At 41.4% G+C, this 20,525-nt stretch overlaps 2 protein-coding genes and 1 long non-coding RNA gene across 6 annotated transcripts in view; all 3 read left to right on the top strand.

The window, feature by feature from the left end:
* LOC103361275 (uncharacterized) overlaps nt 1-4,239 on the top strand; it is a 16,628-nt gene extending 12,389 nt beyond the window's left edge. The window contains exon 3 of the long non-coding RNA XR_520397.1: nt 4,164-4,239. This is a non-coding gene — a long non-coding RNA (uncharacterized LOC103361275). The remainder of the gene's footprint in view (nt 1-4,163) is intronic.
* Nucleotides 4,240-7,508: 3,269 nt separating this feature from the next.
* On the top strand, nt 7,509-11,978 carry gemin8 (gem (nuclear organelle) associated protein 8). 4 transcript variants are annotated; one of them, XM_008287307.1, is made up of 4 exons: nt 7,509-7,539; nt 7,737-7,787; nt 9,184-9,520; nt 10,909-11,978. In XM_008287307.1, exons 2-4 carry the CDS (start codon nt 7,785-7,787, stop codon nt 11,166-11,168), a joined length of 600 nt encoding a protein of 199 aa, XP_008285529.1. In that variant the 5' UTR covers nt 7,509-7,539; nt 7,737-7,784; the 3' UTR covers nt 11,169-11,978. The 4 variants fall into 4 exon arrangements, with proteins under 4 accessions (XP_008285529.1, XP_008285530.1, XP_008285528.1 ...); XM_008287309.1 differs by lacking the exon at nt 7,509-7,539 and adding an exon at nt 7,564-7,579 and having other exon boundaries at nt 7,745-7,787; nt 9,187-9,520; XM_008287308.1 differs by having other exon boundaries at nt 7,515-7,787; nt 9,187-9,520.
* Nucleotides 11,979-13,261: 1,283 nt separating this feature from the next.
* The window catches only part of LOC103361270 (neuronal membrane glycoprotein M6-b-like), a 48,402-nt gene continuing 41,138 nt past the window's right edge, over nt 13,262-20,525 (top strand). Inside the window, exon 1 of the mRNA XM_008287303.1 lies at nt 13,262-13,344. Within this exon, the coding sequence (XP_008285525.1) occupies nt 13,341-13,344 (4 nt within the window). The 5' untranslated portion in view covers nt 13,262-13,340. The remainder of the gene's footprint in view (nt 13,345-20,525) is intronic.

Raw genomic sequence — 20,525 nt, 5'->3', positions numbered from 1 at the left:
GGAGACAGACTGGTAGGCGTCTCTTTCTGGACCCTGAAGGCTTGCGTAGGTGTCGTCCTGGTCCTACCAAAACCAAACAACATATAACGTCATGGCTTCATGTAACGATATGCAGTGTTTAAAAATAACCTACATTCACTGACAGAGTTTAAAGCAGAACTCGTGAAGAAGTGAAGAACTCACCAAAGACTGGAGGGTTTCAGATGTGGCTGACTCAGCTGCTCCTGATGTGTTTTCTCTGTTAACAGTGAATGAATGAGAGAGTTAGTTGGAGGAAGTTAGTGTCCTCCATGCCAGGAAGTCTGTCACCAAAAACATGAAATTTGAACTGTGGAGCCTTTATTTTCAATATGGTGAATCTACAGTTTAAATTTTATTTAGCAGACGCTTTTATTTAAAGCGACGTACATCTGAGAGTCGATCACATTCATACACCAATGGTGACAGAGCTGCCATGCAAGGTGCTGCCTGCCACTGGGAGCAACTTCAGGTTCAGTGTCTTGACTTTGGAGGGCACCAACCTTGTGATTAGAGGACAACCTGCTCTACCACCTGAGCCACAGCCACCATATCTAAATTGTTATTCCAGCAGGAAAACATTAAATCCAATAATTCAGGGTATAAATACTGCTATTAATAAACAGAAGGTAGTGCTTTAATTACAGCATTATTACTATAGATTCTTCCCACATGATTTTCTACACCTTTTTTCTGCCATGATGCAGACATGCAGTTGAACAGAACTCCATCCATACATCCATCCATCCATTATCTATACACCGCTTAATCCTCATTAGGGTCATGGGGGGCTGGAGTCTATCCCAGCCGACTCAGGGTGAAGGCAGGTTCACCTGGACAGGTAACCAGTCTATCACAGGGCTACACTTAGAGACAGACAACCAAGCACACTCACATTCACCTATGGATAATTTAGAATCACCAATTAACCTAAACATGTTTCTGGACTGTGGGAGGAAGCCGGAGAACCCGGAGAGAACCCACGTTGCACGGGGAGAACATGGAGACTCCACGCAGAAAGATCCTGGGTGTCCTCACTGGGACGTGAACCAGCGACCTTCTTGCTGCGAGGCTACGGTGCTAACCACCGATCCACCTTGCATCCCTTGAATATCACTCGTATGTCCACAACTGAGAGCATTCTGGAGTTAGTTCTCCTTTTCTCAGACTTTTCTGTCAGTGATTTTTACTCGTGTATTTTGTTCTACTACATGCTACAGTTACACAAAGTTATTTTTTTTTACCTGTGATGTTTTCTACTCAGGATGTGACCACAGATTATTCCAGCCGCACTGATGACGACGCCGATGAGGACGACCGCAGCCATGAACGTCATGCCGGAAAAAGCGCAGTCCTCGCCATCTGCTCAGCGAAAAGGGGACAATCATACATCATCCTCGATATGTTGGAATATCGGTTCATCTTTTGGAAAAACTTACATGTTTGCAGGCAAACTTACATTCCACAAGGATGCTGAGGTGGAAAACGTCCGTTCCTCTTTCGTACGAACACTCACAGGAGTAGTTTCCACTGTCGGCGGCTGTTAAATCGGTCAGGTACAGAAACACGTTGGGACTCTTGTTCATCAGCTTGAACCTGGAGTCGCATTCACAGTCAGAGTGCTTGACATCTGTGTGTAGCTGGCAGCAGTTTTCTTGCCGGTGTCTTCCTGTGTTGATCGTACACATTGCAAACAAAATGTTTCCCCTGATGCACACTGAAGTGACGTCCGGTCCTCTCCCGGTGGTTTTAATCACAGTCACTGCAGTTGAAAGGAACATTTTAGCTGTGAAACATTTCCAATCATGAAATGACAACACAGTAAAATAGGTGGTGTACAGTACCTTTGCTGTCAGCACACAAACACACTGGCAGGAGCAGAACAAACCACTGCTTCCATCCGTCCATACTGATCCAAACTGAAGCTTGTATGCAGACGACACTGTGCTGTATTGATGAGAAGACTGATGCTTGATGTTCATTTACCGCCTCCTCAAACCTGAAACTCCGCCTTTGTTCAGGTATTGTTTAAGCTGATGGGAATTTCTCTAAAAAGCAGAAGTGAATGTGACTGCTTCTACTTTTAGACAGGAGCGTCACATTCATCCTGATGGGAAAAGACGAACCACTCAGATCTCACCTTTGACTCCTGCACTCAAGAGGACACTTATTTGTCCCAATATCAGACAAAATTACTGACAAGCTCAGTCAGATTCAAAGGTCTGGAACCTGAACAACACTTAGTATCCTCCTGCAAACTGTTTATCGCACAACAGCCTGTTTGGGAGTGACATCAAACATCCGTGAAAATATATGTATGGTTTTCTAATTGAGTTTATCGTCTCAGACAGTATTCATTTGTTTGTTTCATGCATATTCAATGATTTGTAACTTTAGGAGAGATAACCGATGTAGGTAGTTTAAGTTAGTAGCTTTTTACTTCAAATTATTAGCAATTTATACCAGTGAGATGTACATAATGGCGGCAGGATCCAAACACTCTGAGAAATGTGTGTTTTAACAGCTGTAGGACTTTATATTTATGAAACTGGTGTTCATAATACAGGTGGGCTTTTGTTGACAACTGGAATTTGGATTTGCATTATTATCAGCTGATGTAGTTGTTGTTTAAGTTAAGAGGATGCAATGAACTACAACACTTGGAACAGTTTAGAGACTTGAAAATGCAACAGAGTTAGTTAACATTTGCAGTTTTTCTACCATCAAAAAGTGGAAAACGTCGTATTTTACACCAAAGAAAACAGGATTTATTTCTTAGAACGTCGAATAAACAATACATAAAAAAGGGGAAATGGTGTTGTGTTAAATACATTTTTTAAAAGTCACCAATAAAAGGTTGTTACACTAGTAATTGTGTCCTGCTGTCTTCATCTCCTTCCATTAAAGAAAAGGCAAAATTCACAATAGTCACTCAAATAAATAGAAACTGAAGAAAGTAATGATAAATAAAAATTTGCTAAATTATAATTTAGTGAAATAAGACATTGCTTTTGAATTACGGTTGAAAAGATCTTTTTTTTAAACTGTCAAATTAGAGCACTTTGCTGATGAGCAGTGAAATCTAAACACCTGTCAACAGGTGCAGAAGTCTGATGGCGTTACAGAAAACACCTGATGGCAGTGATTGGCTCAAAGGGTTGTTCAACAAAGTGTTAGTTTATGGGTCCCATCATGATTGTTTTTTAAAAATATTTCTGTTGAACCACAATTCAAAAGCAACGTTATGATTTTCATTTAATTTTTATTTTGTATTACTTTTGTCAACTTCAGCTTATTCCAGTAACACTTGTTTTTTTTCCTTCTTTAATGGAAAGCTGTGAATACATCTGAGGACGACTGTAAATACAGACATGGATGCAAAGACGTTTTTCACAACCTGGCTGGGAACCTACACCGAAACCTTGTTAGTGTCGATAGGAAACCTCACATTTCCCACAACTTCTCCTTACTTCTGATCATCAAAAACCTCCTCCACGTGAACTTAGTTAACAATAGAGGAGCCAAACAGACACAGGAGGCAGGTTTCAAAAAGGAAAAGACGGGTTTTTAGAACTACAACTGAGACAAAAAGTCAAAAAGGGAGTCAATGGAAAAATAATGTGCGCTTGCAACAAACTAATCACACAAACCAGATGAGCAGAAAGAGCTCAGGAAACCTCAGGCAGGGAGCACAGGTGGACAAACAGGCAGGTAAACACACAGACTGGACAGTTTGTGGGCGCACAGGGGCTGATTGTTGATGAGACGCAGGTCACGAATCAGGTTTGGACCCAAGTGCAGACACACAGGTAGGGACAGATTCCAGGTAACACGGGTTTTATTTAATATAAATAAAACAAAAACAGGCGCGAAATAGTAACTGAACTCAAAGGGAACTAACTGGGAAAATACTAAAAACAAACTATGGAAAAATACAGAAGAAAATAAAAACGGAAATACTCACAGAAACCAGAACTGAAACTACAGCGGGGAGAAAGGGCAGGCAGGCTTTGGGGAATGCAGGCTGGAAGCTGGTTGGGGACAGTAGCAGGAGAAGGCTGGCTGGCTGGCTGGCCGGCTGGCTGGCTGGGGGAATGCAGGCTGGAAGCTGGCTGACACACGGCTGTGAAACCAGTGAATGGAAGGGAAGAGCTGATTGTTAAAGGAAGCTGTGGTGATTAGGTTCAGGTGAGCTGATAGCTGCAGCTGTCTGTGATTGACCTCCACCACCAGAGAAGAAGAAGGAAAGAGATCCAAGAAACAACTACCAACAAACAATGGCACATGTACATCCAGTGGTTATCTTAAAAGACTCATTGCTTGTCCTTGCTAATGGACAAACTGTTCATATGACTTCATAGCGATACAGCAGACAGTAATGCCTGCAAAGAAGGTCAAAATTATCATCTTCAGTTGGCCTAAGCATTAAAATAGGTAATAACTGAAGAATACATCTCAAAAACAACCACCTTCTTGCAGTTTAGCACATTTAAACATGTATAAAACCCAACTATTACCCCAATTTGTGTTAAACTTTTACTAAAACTTAACAATTTATGTTTAATCTGCTGCAAAGTTTATTATGTAGCTCCAGATCAGAGCAGGATCTAAATGCCAAGAATAAAAATGTACAATAGATACTGATATTTTGTTTAACAACTCGTGTTGTTGGTGAACTACCTTTAATGAACATAACTAGTTATACAGCTGGATTCTTTTATGCAGTGTGAGTAGTGGTCATGTGGAGGATTGTTCCAGTTAATCTGTGGCACAGAGACCATTTCAAATCAGGAACTAATCAAAAACATCCCTAATTTTCGTCTTTGGTCAGGGTTAGGTTGGAGTTTACTTCCTCAAAGAGCCAAATTAATGCGGTTTAAAGGTTTGTACCTACAACAAATGACAGAATCATGATGAGACCTGCCAGCAGAGGGAGAAAGAGACACAATCGAACTGCATGACCTCATTTTAATGGCATCCAGGTTGTTGTATTGAGGTTAAAAGCATCTTTGTGTATCGATACTCTGGGTGTCAGATGGTTATGTGCAGTATTTAATTATTATATGCAAAATTACTGCTTCAGCATCACTGCCAGTATTACATCTTACTTTTCTATTCTCATCTTATGTTAGCATTTATCTTATTGCTTCTTTATTAGGCATTTATTCACATTTTATGTCATTTTATTATATTTTTCCACAATATCTAGTCGTAGAATTTCCTTTTGAGAATACAACAGTTTTATTTTATCTTATCTTATGAATCATTAATCACAAACTTCACATTAATTGTGCGTAACTTCACACTTTTTGCATTTTGTCCAAACAAATTTTAATATAACATTAATCATATCTGCACTGTGCACAACAAAAAACAAGAAACATCATAACACACATGCGCTTTTACATATTATGGGATAATATAAGTAAAGCATTTCCGTCACCATCATTCTATCTGTATAAATACTAAAATATAACATCCAAAATCCACATTTCACTGAGTATAACAACATCTTTATGGGAAATACTGTGTCAAAAATACCACAACATCAAAGAATTGAAGCTACACCAGCTGATTTTATTGTGTTATCCATTCACACAACGCAGGAGGAAATGTGTTTTGAAAAGACACATCTGTCTTTTTGCATTTCCGCTGAAAGCTTTGAAGCCTCAAGCCAAAGCGTGACCCAGTTAGACAGTCAAACACGTCTCCCAGCGCTCAAACACTCAAACCGCTCTGTTTTACACCCGCTCCCTAAAAATAAGACGACGTCCTTTATCGGGTAATGCAACATTTTTAGGATTTTTTTTATTTTTTATAGCTCGAGTCAAATCTGAACTTCACTGTTTGTGAAATTTTGCTTTTAAAGCAACAGTTTAGGCCAAAATAGTAAAAATTAATAAATTCTATATTAACAAAGTGCATTAAATGAAGGAAAACAATAGCCTCAGATGTATTAAATTAAGTTTTAAATATTCAAAATGATATTGTCGATGTGTATCTGTGATGACATCAGGAGCTACAATAAGTCGGAGGTGGCTTTCTTTTCAAATGCACTGAAACCACAACTGAACAAAACGAGCTGTTTGCCTCCATGTCAGAGCAGCCTGAGGTCAAGGTTCTCATAAGTGTCAACCACAAACCTCTGATGACTGAAGCTCTTGTTCTCCACAAGCATCCAGCCGGCGTGTTCTTCTGATCTCACAGAATTTCCTGCCATCAATACTCCTGTTCAAACTGTTCAAATGCAGCGTTGTGCATGAAGATTCAGACTTCTTAATGGAGATATCTGCAACTACTACATTGACTAGTCCAAGCTGAGGTTACAGATATCGCTAACTGTAGTTTTGACTTGTCAGAGTTGCGTTGTAGATATCTAGAATAAAAGTTTTCGCTTGTCAAAGTGTCATTAGAACTGCAACATTACAACTTTAACTATGCACAACTTTAAGCCTTAACACAAATTAACTGGGTGGGTCATAACATTTCACCCTCTGTACAGTTATCCTTAAGAGGTAAATTAGCTGTAGAGACCAAAACTAGTCTTCGTATCAGGCTGTAAACTTGTTTATTTCTGCTATAAAGTTGGACTTTATAACATGGAGGTCTATGAGGATTGACTCACTTTTGAAAGAAGCCTCAAGTGGCCATTCAAGGAACTGCAGCAGCTTTTGGAGCTTTTGCATTGGATTCATTTTTGAGCTGCAACGGCTGAAGCTTGGAGGCCACATAGCCACAGCCAGTTCCTCCAAACTGCTGAAAATTAACATTTTGTTACTGAACAGACTCTTTAAAAAACAATAACAATATTACATTATCTTATACAAGTATTATAATGTTATAAATATGTATAATCATAAATACATACATTTTAAAAATTGCAATTCATGATGCAAGTATGAAGCCATTCATGACCCAGCTGAAAAAAACAATCATATACCAAAAATTCAGGGACTTTTTGGCTGAACTGCCATTTCCAAAAATGCTGTACATGTTGATTTCATGTGTGTTTGGGTTTTTGTTTCAATTTTTGTAAAATAAATAACCACAGGAGATTCAACATTGCTATTTTTTTTAAATGATTCATGGCATCATAACCTTGTTTTGCTTTACACAAGACATTTGTGAGTTCATTCTAATTCCAGTCATGATTGTTCTGTTTCCATAGAGAATGAAAAATGAGCCGACGGTGGTGAAAAATGAGACAGGAGCAAAATAAAACAACAAAAAAACACCCATAAATTGCTTGGAGTTGAAAGAGAAAAATATAAAACAATAGTAGAGATTCATTTCAGTTAAGCTGCATAACCTTTGTGGCTTTTTGAGGAGCAAATACCTCGAAAAATGTCATTTTAAAAGTTCTCTGTCGACTTACTTGAAGCTCGCTGCGCGCCTGCGCAGTGTCCACTGGAGGGCGCCACGCAGCCGGCGGCGCTGTTGCTGTGCCTCAAAGGATGCTGGGAAACGAGCTCACCGGAAGTAGCATGAGCCGCTAACCGGCTAACAGCTAGCAGCTAACAGGTAAATGTGTTGTAGTGGAAGATATTCAGCGTGTGTTTACGTGAGTGTGTGAAACATGAGATCAGTCGCTTCGTGTGTTTTATTCTGGTGAAAAATGTCGCGTCCATGTTGTGCTTTCTTCACCTGCTGGTTTTATCTGATTAACTTTAACTGACTCTGTCAGTCACTTTATCTGCATCTGTGTCCGTAAGGTGCAGGTTTGTAGCGGATAGAAGAGACCCGCTGGGCTGCGTCCGTCTCCAGTCATGGTAAGAAAACGGCACCAGTCAGGACTTTATTTTGTAGCAGCAGAGAAGAGCAGCACATCCTCCTGTTGTTACTCACTGTGGGCTCATTTTACTGCAATATCAAGTCCTGCACATGAACATCTTCTGTGCAGTATGACACAGGCAGATGCCATAAATCTTTTTTTTTTTTTTTTTTTTGTAAGTTGAATTTCTTGCATGATTTAATTTACAAAAAAATAAAACAATTGCACATTATTTTTCCACCTACCCTCAGTTGATTACAACACTAGAATAAATAAATGGTGACTCCATATATTATAAATATTTTCCTACTGACATTTTTTATTTGTTTTCTTACTGGTCTCCTGTGAAACACGGCCTCAGTTCAGCCCAAAGTGTCTGAATTTTTGTTATGTCACTGTTGGTCACAGCTGAGTCACTGATGGCTTCACAGATGGACCGACGAGTGCAAAATTTTCTGTTTTTTACAGAATCATGTTTGAGCAAGTGGTTTATTTTTAAAAGAGAATAATGTGATTTTGGATGAATGTCAGAATTTCAAGCTTGGATTTGGTCGGATGTGACTGAACAGCAAGTTACAGATTAATAGTCAGACAAAAGGCTGAAAATCCAACAAGTCTTTCTGTTTTTAGTGTCTCTAGCTCTGGTAAATGTTATTTTGGTAATTAAAAGAAATAAAAATAAAATATTTTTTAAAGATGGAAGCTATTTTCCTACCTAACCATCTGGACTCCTTATTATTATTATTGTTATTATTATTAGTATTATTAGTATTATTATTACAATTAAAAACCAAAAAAACCCTGTAATGAACATGAATAAAGTTTTTCCAAGTGCCTACAGGTGTCACCGATGCAAGGATAGAAGATAACTGTGACTCCACATGCTGTATTTTGCTGCTTAAATTGTAGTATTTTCTTCTACACTTGTGGTTCTCTGCTCTGTGTGATAACAGTCGGCGGTTCAGCAGAAAAATCTCTGAATTTTTGTCACATGACTGTTGGTCACAGTTGAGTCACTGATAGCTTCACTGTTGGACGAGTTAGTGGATAATTTTTTGTTTTTTACAGAATCTGTTTAGTCCAATCAGCTTATTTCTGGAGGATTTTTAAATGAGACGTAGAATCTCAATTTCAAGCTCAGTTTCTTCTGTTTTTGCAGCTGCCGACTCCATTTGATGGTATATTTTTTCCTGTTTTGTCTTTTCTTTAGACTTAAAGTTAATATGCATTTTAAACATGCCAGCAGGTTTTGGGGTTCAGGGCGTTAAAGCTGTGTGACTCCTCTCTTCACATGTTTTCCTTCAGCTGTCTTCGGTTCATGTCATTTGCACTCATAGAAAAGTAATGAAGTGTTTGAATAACATGAAACTCAGCACAAACTCTGCTCTCGTCAGCAGGAGGACATCAACACCGTGATGTCCTGGTTTTCCAGCCCCGTGTACAGCCGCTACTGGCAGCACTACCAGCAGGCCATGTCCTGGAACCAGAGACACAGGCGGGCCTACATGAAGGCCCTGGAGGCTGCATACGGACCGAGCTACCGCCAGGAGCAGCATCCCGGCAGCCAGCAGCGCTACGCGGACTGGAACGAAGGAGAGAGTGAGGACGGAGAAGACGGCGACGAGGAGAGCAGCTCGGACAGCGAGATCGAGTGTGACGTCAGCAACATGGAGATCAGCGAGGAGCTCCGGCAGTACTTCGCCCAGACAGAACGACACCGAGAGGAGCTGAGTGAGTTACAGAGGCTGTTTGTAGAGATGGAGAACAAGCCACAGCCGACTACGTGTGACCTGTGGTTTCTCTTTGAGCTGCAGGTGTCTGACTTTACAGGTGTTAAACAGTAATTGGCAAAAAGCATGCGTGGTTCAGCACATGGGGTGTTTTTAGACCACAAAGCTGTCTTGTAGGGAAAACCACTGGTCTCAACCTCCACCAGAGGAGATGGTGAACATCGTAGACGAAAACACCAGGTGGCAGCAGACTAGTGCACCTCAGGAGACTTGCACAGAGGCCACAAGTCGAGCGATGAAGGCCTCTATATAGACCCCAGGGAACCAGCTTGGTGTTTGTTTATGCAACCAAACTTTATATTTTCAAGCATTTGTATGAAACTGTTCAACATCATGTTGAACTATTTCCCCGTTGCTCCTGATTTAGTGTCTGAGTGTCAGTAAATATTGCTAACATTTTATCGCCCAGGCCTAGAAGATGGGGTCTAATATCCATACTACTAGTCTATGTATGAGTGCACCAGATAAAGGTTTAGTATGTCCCAAAACACAATACGAGGTGTGTCAGAAAAGTTCCAGGACTGGTGTCACACCTTCAGACGATCAACCAGCACGTCTACAAAGAGATCCTGCAGCGTTTGCTTCATTCAGAGTTGTGGTAGGACCAGTCGTGGCTGCTTCACCATGACAACGCCCTGAGCATCCCACAGTTCCTGGCTGAGAAGAACATCTCCGTGCTGGAGCAACCTCCCTACTCACCCCACCTGGCTCCGTGGGAATTTTTCCCCAAGGGGGTCATCAAGGGGACCCGCTTAGAAGACAACGTCAAGATGGCTGTGACGATGGAGCTGTGGAGGATCTCAGAAGAATCCTTCCAGGAGTGCATGGCGGCGTGAAGAGGAGGCTGGGGAAGTGGGTTAGACTCCAGTTAGATCACTGCGAAGGGGAAAACTTGTAGTTTGCACTTGAAATATATCTTTTGTGACACCAGTCCTGGAACTTTTCTGACACACCTCGTGGTATGCAACAATACCTGATGTTCTACTATGTCTGTTAGGATTTTGCTTTTCTGGCCAGTTTGACCCACAATCCTCTGAAGCACACAGACAGCTGACGGCTCATTTTACATGACAGACTGCAACGGTTAATGCTTAAGGTGCAATGTAATGATAAAGTAGTCTGTCCTAATTGTATACATACTGTGTGAGACGACTTTGAGGGCTGCAGTACGTCTTTAAAGTAAAAAGTCTCTTCACTGTTTGGAGGACTCGTGATACATTACTTTGCTGATGGATGCACAGTCATAATTATTTGTCATAAAAAAACAGTGTGAGGTGAAGACACTGTCTGCTGTGCGTCTATAAATATCCTGTTGTGGCGTCTTTACAGAGAAGCAGCAGCAGATGGAGGCCGAGCAGCAGGACGGCTACGTGCCGGCCGACCGGGACCTGCGCGGCGTCTCCTGGCGAAGCAGCGTCGCTCCTCCCTCCGAGCGACCCGGCGAGAGGCGCGCCGCCGAGATGAAGAAGCTGTACGGCGAGGACGCGGCCAAGATCTCGGCCATGGAGGCGGCGATGCAGCTGACGTTCGACAGAAACTGCGACCGGAAGCAGCCGAAGTACTGGCCGGTCATCCCGCTGAAGCTGTGACAGCTGTGGGCAGAGCCGCTGGATCTGGAGGAGATCCCTGCTCGGGTTTCTCAGAGAGGCAGCAGCTTTGTCGCGTAACGGATCGCGGCTGTTGGGAGCTGCTGATGTAGAAGTAATGGTTCGGGTTAACTGAGTGTAAGAAGTTATTTTAAGCACAAAAAAAGTTGCATAAATTAGCCGAGTTTCTGCTCAGCCAGACGCGAATGTCACTGACCTGTCAGCTGCTGCTCCGAGTGGAAACCTATGGCTGTGATGTTACATTTAAGGCTTCATCTCCTCTGGCTCTGACAGAACTTAGTGCATCCAACACTCGTATTGATTTTAAGGTGAGGAGCACCAAAAAGCAAGAATGAGTGTGAGCGGGGGGTCAGGCTTACAGTAAACCTGCCCCCGTCGCTGATGTAAACACGCTCAAACAACATGTGCCTGCGCCTTTCCTCCTAATCTGTTTTTGTTTACCCTCCAGCTCGGCGATGTTTCATGCTGCAGTAGCTCCTCTTATGCCTGTCAACTTAGTTTAACCACAAAAAAACATTCCCAGCCTCCTCGTCTGCTCAGATTCCTGCATGGCTGCTCCTGATATTCCACTTCTGAACACACAAGAGGAGCGATTCGCCGTCGTCGCTTCCAAACCGGGCCGCTCTTATTCTGACATTTCACCGCGTTCAAAGGCGTTCGTGTTGCTTTCTCCGGAGGGGCGTCGACTCGTCTCTTTTATCTTGTGTTTGCACCACTCTGCAGCATTTGTTTTGGACTAGATGTGTATTTTAATATATATTCTGTTTGTAATAAAGTATTTTAAGTCTAAAACCTGCTTTGTCAGTGAGGATTTCTTGGTGAATCCAATTACATAACTGCTTTCTACATTCAAAAACTGGGACATATGTGCATTTAAATTCAATTTACACTTTTTTAACATCTCTTTCAGGTTTTCATTTGACTGTCAAGTGTTATTTTAAAGTCAAATGAAGCTTTTCTTGTCCACTGTGTCGTAGCAATTTGTAAGTATGAGCAAAAAACGAAACCTTATACCAAAAATCAGAGGAGACAAAATGAACCTAATCACGTTAAAATTTCAAAATAAACAATTTGCATCAACCAGATTCTGTAAAAGACAAAATTCTCCACCGCTTGGCACAACTAAAAAACTATTAGTCACTCAGCTGCAACCTGCAGTCATGTGACAACAATTCGGGAACTTTTAATTTGAATTGCAGGCAGTGTTTACACGGAGCAGACAGGAGACAAGCATGGAAACTAAAATATAAGTCGTAAAATATCTTGAATATGTACAGCCTTCTGTTCGCAAAAAGGTTTTGAGCTGTTCAAGTTGAGTTGTTTTACACCTTAGACTGTTTGGATAGTGTGACCAGACACTCCTTTGACCCCTGACTATAAAAGGCCTTAAAATGCAGCGTTATTCAAATTGCACCGTGCTACAGATAACTAAAAAAAAAGACAAGACCAGACTGCTGGATGCTTCATGTTCGGGCCGTAGTCAGGCACTTGAATCCACAACTCTGCAATTTGTCATCTAAGAAACCATTTGATGTGATTCCAAAAATGTCAGCTTCCCCGAGTCCTTCAGGAACAACACTTCACAAGAAGCATCAACAGCCTCAGTAGCTCGATCCTGACTTGTGATATCTGGTCTCCAGTTTCCATCTGCACATTGTCGTTTCCAATAGTTTGATGACGTCCATTCAGTGTGTTGGAAAAAATAATCCTTAGTTTGTGTTTTTAAAAAAAAGACATTAGAGTATTGTTGTGCATTAGTTTATTGTAATCCAACATTGCAGTGTTGTGCATTAGATTATTGCAGGATGGCACAGAATTCATAGAAGGCTGCATGGAAATGTATGTGCAAAAAATAAAAATAAACATCGCGAGAAAATCCGAGAACACATGCATCTGAGTAGAAAACATGCTGTATTGTTGTTGCACTTCAAAGCTGTCTTGTGCGTTTGGATTACTGAAGTCTGATCCATGTCTCTACCCCCCTCCTCCTCTAGCACTGACGTCACCCCTCCTCCCTCCCTGATTCCTAAGCGGGACGTCCAGTTGTTTGCGCCCCTTCCTCCTCCTCCTCCTCCTCCTCCTCCTCCTCAGGCAACCTGTGGACATCATCTCAGTCACTTTTGTCTCAGGGCCAGTTTCCACAGGAGCTGAAACATGGGTAGGAAAACTATTCTTTTCATTTCCCTTGTTTTTACTCATACTTTAACCTCAGAAAATAAAAGAATAAGGCGCTTTGCATGTGTGTGTTTTGCATGTGGATGCCGCGGGGACCTTTGCGCGCTGCGTGTGACGCACCGCGGTCGTCGGCGTGATAGACTCTTAATTTGCATGTCTGCTAATCAGTTTAAAGGCTCGAACGTGTGAAAGCGGCTCAGTCTGTTAACTTTCACCGCCTCACTCTCATTTTCTTTCGCACTCTTTTGTCCCTGCGTGCTCAGTTTCACTTTTTTGTGCGCAATTCCAGTACGCGTGCCAAATCCGCTCCGTGCGCCATGAGCGGGACGCGTGCAGAAAAAGAAAAACGCACGTAGTCCTGTGCTGTGTGTGTTGGAACAGGAACACGAGCAATGAAGATTTCACACTTTGAATCATTTTCCCTTAAAATATTCACTTTCTACCTCTTTCCTGCAGTGCTACACTTTTTGTAGTGACTTTAATGTGAACAAAAATCTATTTTTTTGTTCAAGATTTGCGCATTTTTCCTGTTTCCCAGTTAAATTTTCAGGCCTGTGGCTCAGTTTAAACGCTCACCTCATCCTCCCCATGTCAGGTACTCATGTGAGAGTTGATGCTGATTGGATTAAGAGGGAGTGATCCGCTGCCACTGTGGATTAAACAGGCTGGACAGGCTTTAAAAACACAGAGGAACAATTGTTGTTGTGTAGATGTGCAGGCATGCTGCAGGAAGAGCAGCGTTTTGGCACAGTTTATAGAAAAAAACTGGCTTTATTTCACCATGTAATCCCACTGAGATTAAGATTTTCAGCAGCGCGGAGGGTGTAAGAGCATCAGACACAACCACAGTGGTCTTGAAAATGTTTAAAAATAAAAAGTTTTAATTCACACAACAGGGTGAGAGTTTAAATATAAAAAAAATCTTTGTATTGGCTTCAGCAGTTCTCAGTTTGTGGTTTTCTTGGTGTTGCTGGTGAGGCCCAGAATGCATTTTCAGCAGAAACTTGCCAAAACTAGAAAACTAAAACTGGACCAATACTGTATTTTTGGGGCTGAGTTCCAATATTGATTCACTGACCAATTTTATATATATACACACTAACATATTTTACATAAACAAATATAAGAAAACTGAATCAGACAGATGTTTTTTTGTTTTTTTTATATGTCTTAGGTAGAACCATCCCAGTTTATGGTCCATGTCCTGTTTTATATTGTATTCCAAATACATTAATATCCATGAATATTACATTTATTTTTATTTAATTTTAGCTTTTCTAAAAGCAATGAATTGTTGTTGTGGAATTGTTTAGTTTGGCAGACGTACTACATGTAATATTAGCATTAATTAGACTTCTATTAATGTTCTAATGTAAAGGGAGAATGGGTTTGATGCTAACACATTAGCCGCCGCCCAACTGAAAAGCTGTGAAAATAGCTACGTGGTTTGCGAGCTAGTTCATGTAGCAAGCTAAGAATTTGTTTTTCTTAGGAAAGTTAAAGATGAGTACGTTGTTTATTACTTTCCAGCGTTGCATCTTAAAAATAAGGTGATAAGGTCAACACCCAACAGAGCTAGCCGGCTAACAAACGGGCTAGCTACCTCCCAAGCAGATGTTGTGTTAACTTAAGTTACTTGACAGTTATCAGGGACAGAGTTATGCTAGCGTTATAGTAAAAAGGAAAACTTATAAGGTTGTTGGTTATTAACTTTCCATTAATTCGCAGATTAGTAAGCAGACACCGCTCGACTCCGCTCTCTACTCTGCTACATGTGCTGCTTTTACAAACAGAGGGCTTGTTTAACTAATTTGTCTAAACAGAATAAGATCTGAAGGGTGTTTACGTCTTTAATGTGGCTTTAGAGCCGATGGATAACACCTAAAAGGTTGTATAGCCAGGCCTTTATGTGCAGTAAACAGGATTAATAGGGATAAATGTTGACATCGATAACATCAGTTCCTCAGGCATGAAAACCCAAACAGGACAAACCAAACAGAGGACAAATCCGGGACACATTCAGGTGTCTTATTGTGTATCATCACTGCAGTATAAAGTCCTGTACTTCTACAGAAACGGCACAAACATGGCTGGAAGTAGAAAGATATAGGAAATATGTTCTCTGGAGTATGACAAAGTTAAATGACACTGCCTGCAGTTCAGCTGAAAAGTCCCAGATTTCTTATTATGAGACTGTTGATCACAGCTGAGTCATTAATGGCTTTATGGTTGCACAGAGGAACCGAGAATTTTTAGGTTTTTTACAGAATCTGTTTAGTGCAAATGGTTCATTTTTGGCATTAAAAAAAAAAAAAAAAGAGACATAAAATATAATGATTTAATAAAGGTGGTCATTTGTATGTTGAATATAAGTAAATTCCTTCAGTTTTTCTCATTTCTAGCTCTGATAAATGGTGTAGTTTTGGTGATTTTGGGAAAGACAACATGCCTTTCAAACCTGCTGGTGGGTTTTAAGGTTTAAAGCAACAGGAGCCGGACTCAGATTAAAACGCTGCGAGACGATGACATGCTTTCCATTCCTGTCATTCTATATTAACTTGTTTAGAAGTGAATCACACCACAGACTGATTTTTCCTACTGCAGTTGAGCGTATAGAAAACAGATTGTCGATGTGATTACACCATCGGTTTCTAACGTGTTCAGGAAGCCAAGTGTCCTGGCAGGAGTCCAGCTCTATCTCTGTGTCTGTTTTCCTGGAGGCCGACCCGAAACCAGTTTGATCTCATTAGGCCGCTGATCCAGAGAACTTTATCAGGCGTTTCCATCCACTTCTCCTCTCCCTCTCTCTCTCTTTCTTTGTCTCTCTCCCATTCACAACATCTGTTTCCAATAAGGCGGCGGGCCTGTTTATCGCCTTCAGGCTGGTGAGAAGTTGAGAACAGACAGGATGTAGCCAAGTGACATGATTTACTGCGATGGGGAGCCGGAGCCATTTTTCTGCAGGAAGCCACTGTAAACTTCTCCTCCTTCGGCTCCCCGGCTTCGCCTCTTATTCCCCCCAAAAAACTGCTACTTTCATCTCATCATCGTCAGCCTCATCATCCCATCTTTCATCTGCTTCCCTCATCATCTCCCCGCTCATTGTCTCCATCATTATTCTTTCCACCGCCGCCCCCTCCCCCCTGCCTCTCCTCCTTCGTGAATTCAGTCTTTGTGCTCTTTTTTTTTTTGCTGCTGCAATTCGTCTCTCTGCTCAGCTGTGTGTGGAAACTCATATCCTCTCGCATCCTCTCCTGTGGATTTTGCGATGCTGCGCTGATCTGCGGAGAGGATACCGAACGCAACAGCCGCCATCAGACAGACTTCAAAGGCTGCAGATTTTAAAGGATTGTTTCACTCTGAAGGAATAAATGATCACTCAGCTGGGAAAAAAAAAAAAAAATGGAGGAAGTGGAACGATCCACTGACCTGATTAGAATAGCTGTATAGCAACACTTCAGCTACAGCTGTACTGTCATGATGACGGCCTGGACGGCAGAACCAGAATTAGTGCTGCGCTTTTTCATCTTCACACACTGTACGTTTAGTTTGCAAGACTTCAGCAGCTTTAAATGCCACATTTGCTCATAAAACTATATGAAATAATCACCTGTGTTGCTATAAACTGCTGAAGTAAGACATCAGAGGTGCACAATATGTGACCCTATCTGGGGTTCCTCTGGCAGTTTGTTTTGCTCCCTGTGGGTTCAATTTTCACTGCAATATAAGAAAGCTGTGCCGCTTGCTTACTTGTTTACTTCCTTGTTTACTGGCTTGCTTCCTTGTTTACTTCCTTGCCTATTTACTTGCTTGCTTCCTTACTTACTTGCTTGCTTATTTCCTTGTTTACTTGCTTGCTTTCTTGCTTGCTTCCTTGTTTACTTCCTTGTTTGCTTACTTGCTTGTTGACTTGATTGCTTCCTTGTTTGCTTCCTTGTTTACTTGATTGCTCGCTTACTTACTTGCTTGCTTATTTCCTTGTTTGCTTGCTTGCTTACTTCCTTGTTTACTTCCTTCCTTGCTTACTTGCTTGTTGACTTGATTGCTTCCTTGTTTGCTTCCTTGTTTACTTACTTCCTTGTTTACTTCCTTGTTTACTTGCTTACTTCCTTGTTTACTTGCTTACTTGCTTGCTGGCTTACTTCCTTGTTTACTTCCTTGCTTGCTTACTTGCTTGTTGACTTGCTTATTTACTTGCTTCCTTATTTACTTGCTTGCTTACTTCCTTGTTTACTTGCTTGCTTACTTCCTTGTTTACTTCCTTGCTTGCTTACAAAAACAAAAGTTGAGCATCTTTGATGATTTACTTTCACAAATATTAAAAACATCTGGAATCAAAATGTTCAACATTGTTGTTGTTGAGTCCCCAGGAGAAACATATGACTCTACTGACTATATTTTTAAATTCTACTTAAATGTTTGATTCCTTTCAGTACTCATCTGCTATCTTTCTTGTGTCTGCAGCTAAAAATTCCCTGAATATGTGTCACATGACTGTTGGTTGCAGTTTAGTGACTCATGGCTTCACAATAGTGACGAGGAGCCCAACATTTTTTATTTTTTACAGAATCTTGGTCGAGGAAATGGTTGATTTTTGACAGATATTTTTAAAGAGACACGTAGAATGAAAGTATCCAGATTTTAATCGTGGTAATCTGATGGTTCTCTCTGTATTTACAGGTTTGGGCTCTGAATAATGTTTGATTAATGTTGATTTTGCAGGTTTTCTTCTACAACATGCCTTTTAAACCTAATTTTGGGGATCAGAGGGTTAAATGATCTATAATGCCAGTTTTAAAAAGCCTAACAACTGTCAGCCTCTGAGCTGCTTGCTCCCCATTTTTCAGCGTTAACACGCGTTGATGTTTCGGCGTTAATTATTTGGATCTGACAAGCGTTGATATGAGAGTTGTTTCTTCGGCTCACACAGCTGATGTGACTCTGGGCCAACTATCTAAAAGTGTTAAATTAACTCTGATCATGTGGACTCGCTGTATGTGAACGCTGACATAACTGTTGATGTGTAGCTCGCTGGGAGTTAAATTAAGGCTGACAACGGGCTAATTCAGAATCGGCTGCCTTGAGTATAATGTGATTTTGACTGAATGCCAAGAAAGGACTCAGTAAATACAGCAGATAGAGGACTTAGAAGCATGTTTGGTCATAAACAGACACCTTTTTGTCTTTGCTGCAAAGCATTGCAACAACATTTTATTTATTTATATTTTATTTTAAGTAAAAGTTATCCGAGCTGGTGAGCTTTTTAAGCCAGCATGCTACGTTACAAGCTTTTGCCAGCTCTTGCAGCTGAGCTACGACAACCATTTTCACTTTAAAATGAACATTTTGATGTTTTTAATGCTGCCATGTTAGCGACTTGGCATCAGACTACTGAACGGGGGCAGGTTTATATGCAGTGAAGGGCTGATTGGAGGATTGGAGGCAGGTGGGCGTGGTGGTGGGCAGGTGATCATCATTAACATGGAGGCCTGGAATGACATGAAAGTTAGAGGCAAACATAGACAAATTAAAGTTGGTAAGAGTTGTAAAATGGCTGCTGATGCTGTGATACGTGCAGCTGTGTAGTGCTGTGCAGCCTTGGCCTCCACAATCAAAGCTCCTGGTACTTCTTGCTTGTTTCTTAGCTGCAACATAAAGTCCTGCACCTCCATGGAAACAGCACAAGCATGACTAAGAGTAGAGAGAACTTAGAAATGTCTTCTGTGCTGCATGGCAGTAAAGAAAGAAAGACAAAAGTTGAATTTCTTTAAAAATTTATTTTGCAAAAATTGAAAAACAACCACAATAAATATGCACAAGGGTTTTCCAATTGTTCACAGGTGTTACCAATAGCAGAAATTAAAATGAAAGCCATAAACACCATACACATTGTGCTGCTTGCATTTATAATTTGCTTTCACATTTGTTTCCTATCTGATTAAACACTGCCTGCAGTTCAGCTAAAAGTTTTTGTAATTTGTGTGTTGGTTGCAGCTAAATCCCACCAGTTTAGTCCATATGGTTTATTTTTGGTCATTTTTCAAATTTGAAACATGCACAATAAAGAGATTTTAATGAACTATCATGACTTTAAGCTTAGATGTGGTTAATTGTCCAAACTGAATGTCAAAGTTGTGAACAAAAAAGTTGATTCTCTCAGTTTTTACAGTGTCTGCCTGATAAATAGTTTCATTTTTGGTCGTTTTCTGAAGATAAAGTGCCGATCAGTGGGTTTTGGGTGTCACAGGGTTAAATATTACTTCAAACATTAATCGCCCTTTTTTAACAATTTCCAGAACACCCTGCTGGGTTTCATGTTGTTCCACTCATTCTTTGTTCCAACTTTCCTCTCATCTGCTAACTTCTGCAGCATCTGTGCTCCATCGTCTCCATCGGTTCGGTGTTTTTTTTATTGATACCTTTCACACACAAACCTACAGCCTGAGGTCCAAACCTTTTAGTATTTGGTTTCATAACACATGCGCCTTATTGATTTCGCTATTGATTTCGTGTGTTTCTACCCTCCGTGTGGTGGGTTTTTTAATGTTCTGAGCGGTGTTCTTTAGTTTAAGCATTTGCTCTGAGCTGCCACTGCCTCGGCTGAGCGTAAGGCCTTCGCATCCTCTACACACCCACCTCCCAGCCCTCGTATCTGCTGTCGTATTTAGACTCCTCTTGTCTCTTCCTCGTCCTGTACGTGGGCATTTTAAGCTCAGCCCAGCGGCTACTCCGATACGTCGGGACCAGCCGTCGTCGTCCTCGTCGTCGAGAGGACTTGTTGCCATAGCAACGCGGCGATGCTCAAACCTCCGAGGCGGGCGTCGTTTCGAATCCCGGCGCACGCAAGCGCTCATACATCTGATCACAGTGGCCCACACGGGCAAAAAATAGCACAGCAGCTACATAAATATATATGTATAGCAGGGGGATGCTACTCTCCTTCACCTCCCCCCCACCCAGCTGCTGCTCCTCCACCTCTGCAGCGATGATGATGAGCTGCTTTGCATTTCCTCCACACTCCACGGTGACTCACTGTCTTATCCCACGTCGCTGCCGGCTGCATTCGCGTACAGTAGGTCACAGGTGCAGCGGCTCCTGAGTCACGTGACTCTTCTGGCAGGGGGGGGGTCACATGATGCAGGCAGGCCGTCTGAAGTAGCGTGT

The sequence above is a fragment of the Stegastes partitus genome, unplaced genomic scaffold (genome assembly GCF_000690725.1).
Source record: "Stegastes partitus isolate 25-593 unplaced genomic scaffold, Stegastes_partitus-1.0.2 Scaffold495, whole genome shotgun sequence".
In the NCBI taxonomy this organism is placed as follows: Eukaryota; Metazoa; Chordata; class Actinopteri; family Pomacentridae; genus Stegastes; species Stegastes partitus.
The sequence above is the reverse complement of the archived record's forward strand: the minus strand, read 5'-3'. Positions and strand labels throughout refer to the sequence as shown.

Coding starts and splice junctions, on each gene's coding strand:
- gemin8 (XM_008287307.1), top strand. Junction 9,521..10,908: donor ACGACACCGAGAGGAGCTGA/GTGAGTTACAGA, acceptor GCGTCTTTACAG/AGAAGCAGCAGCAGATGGAG.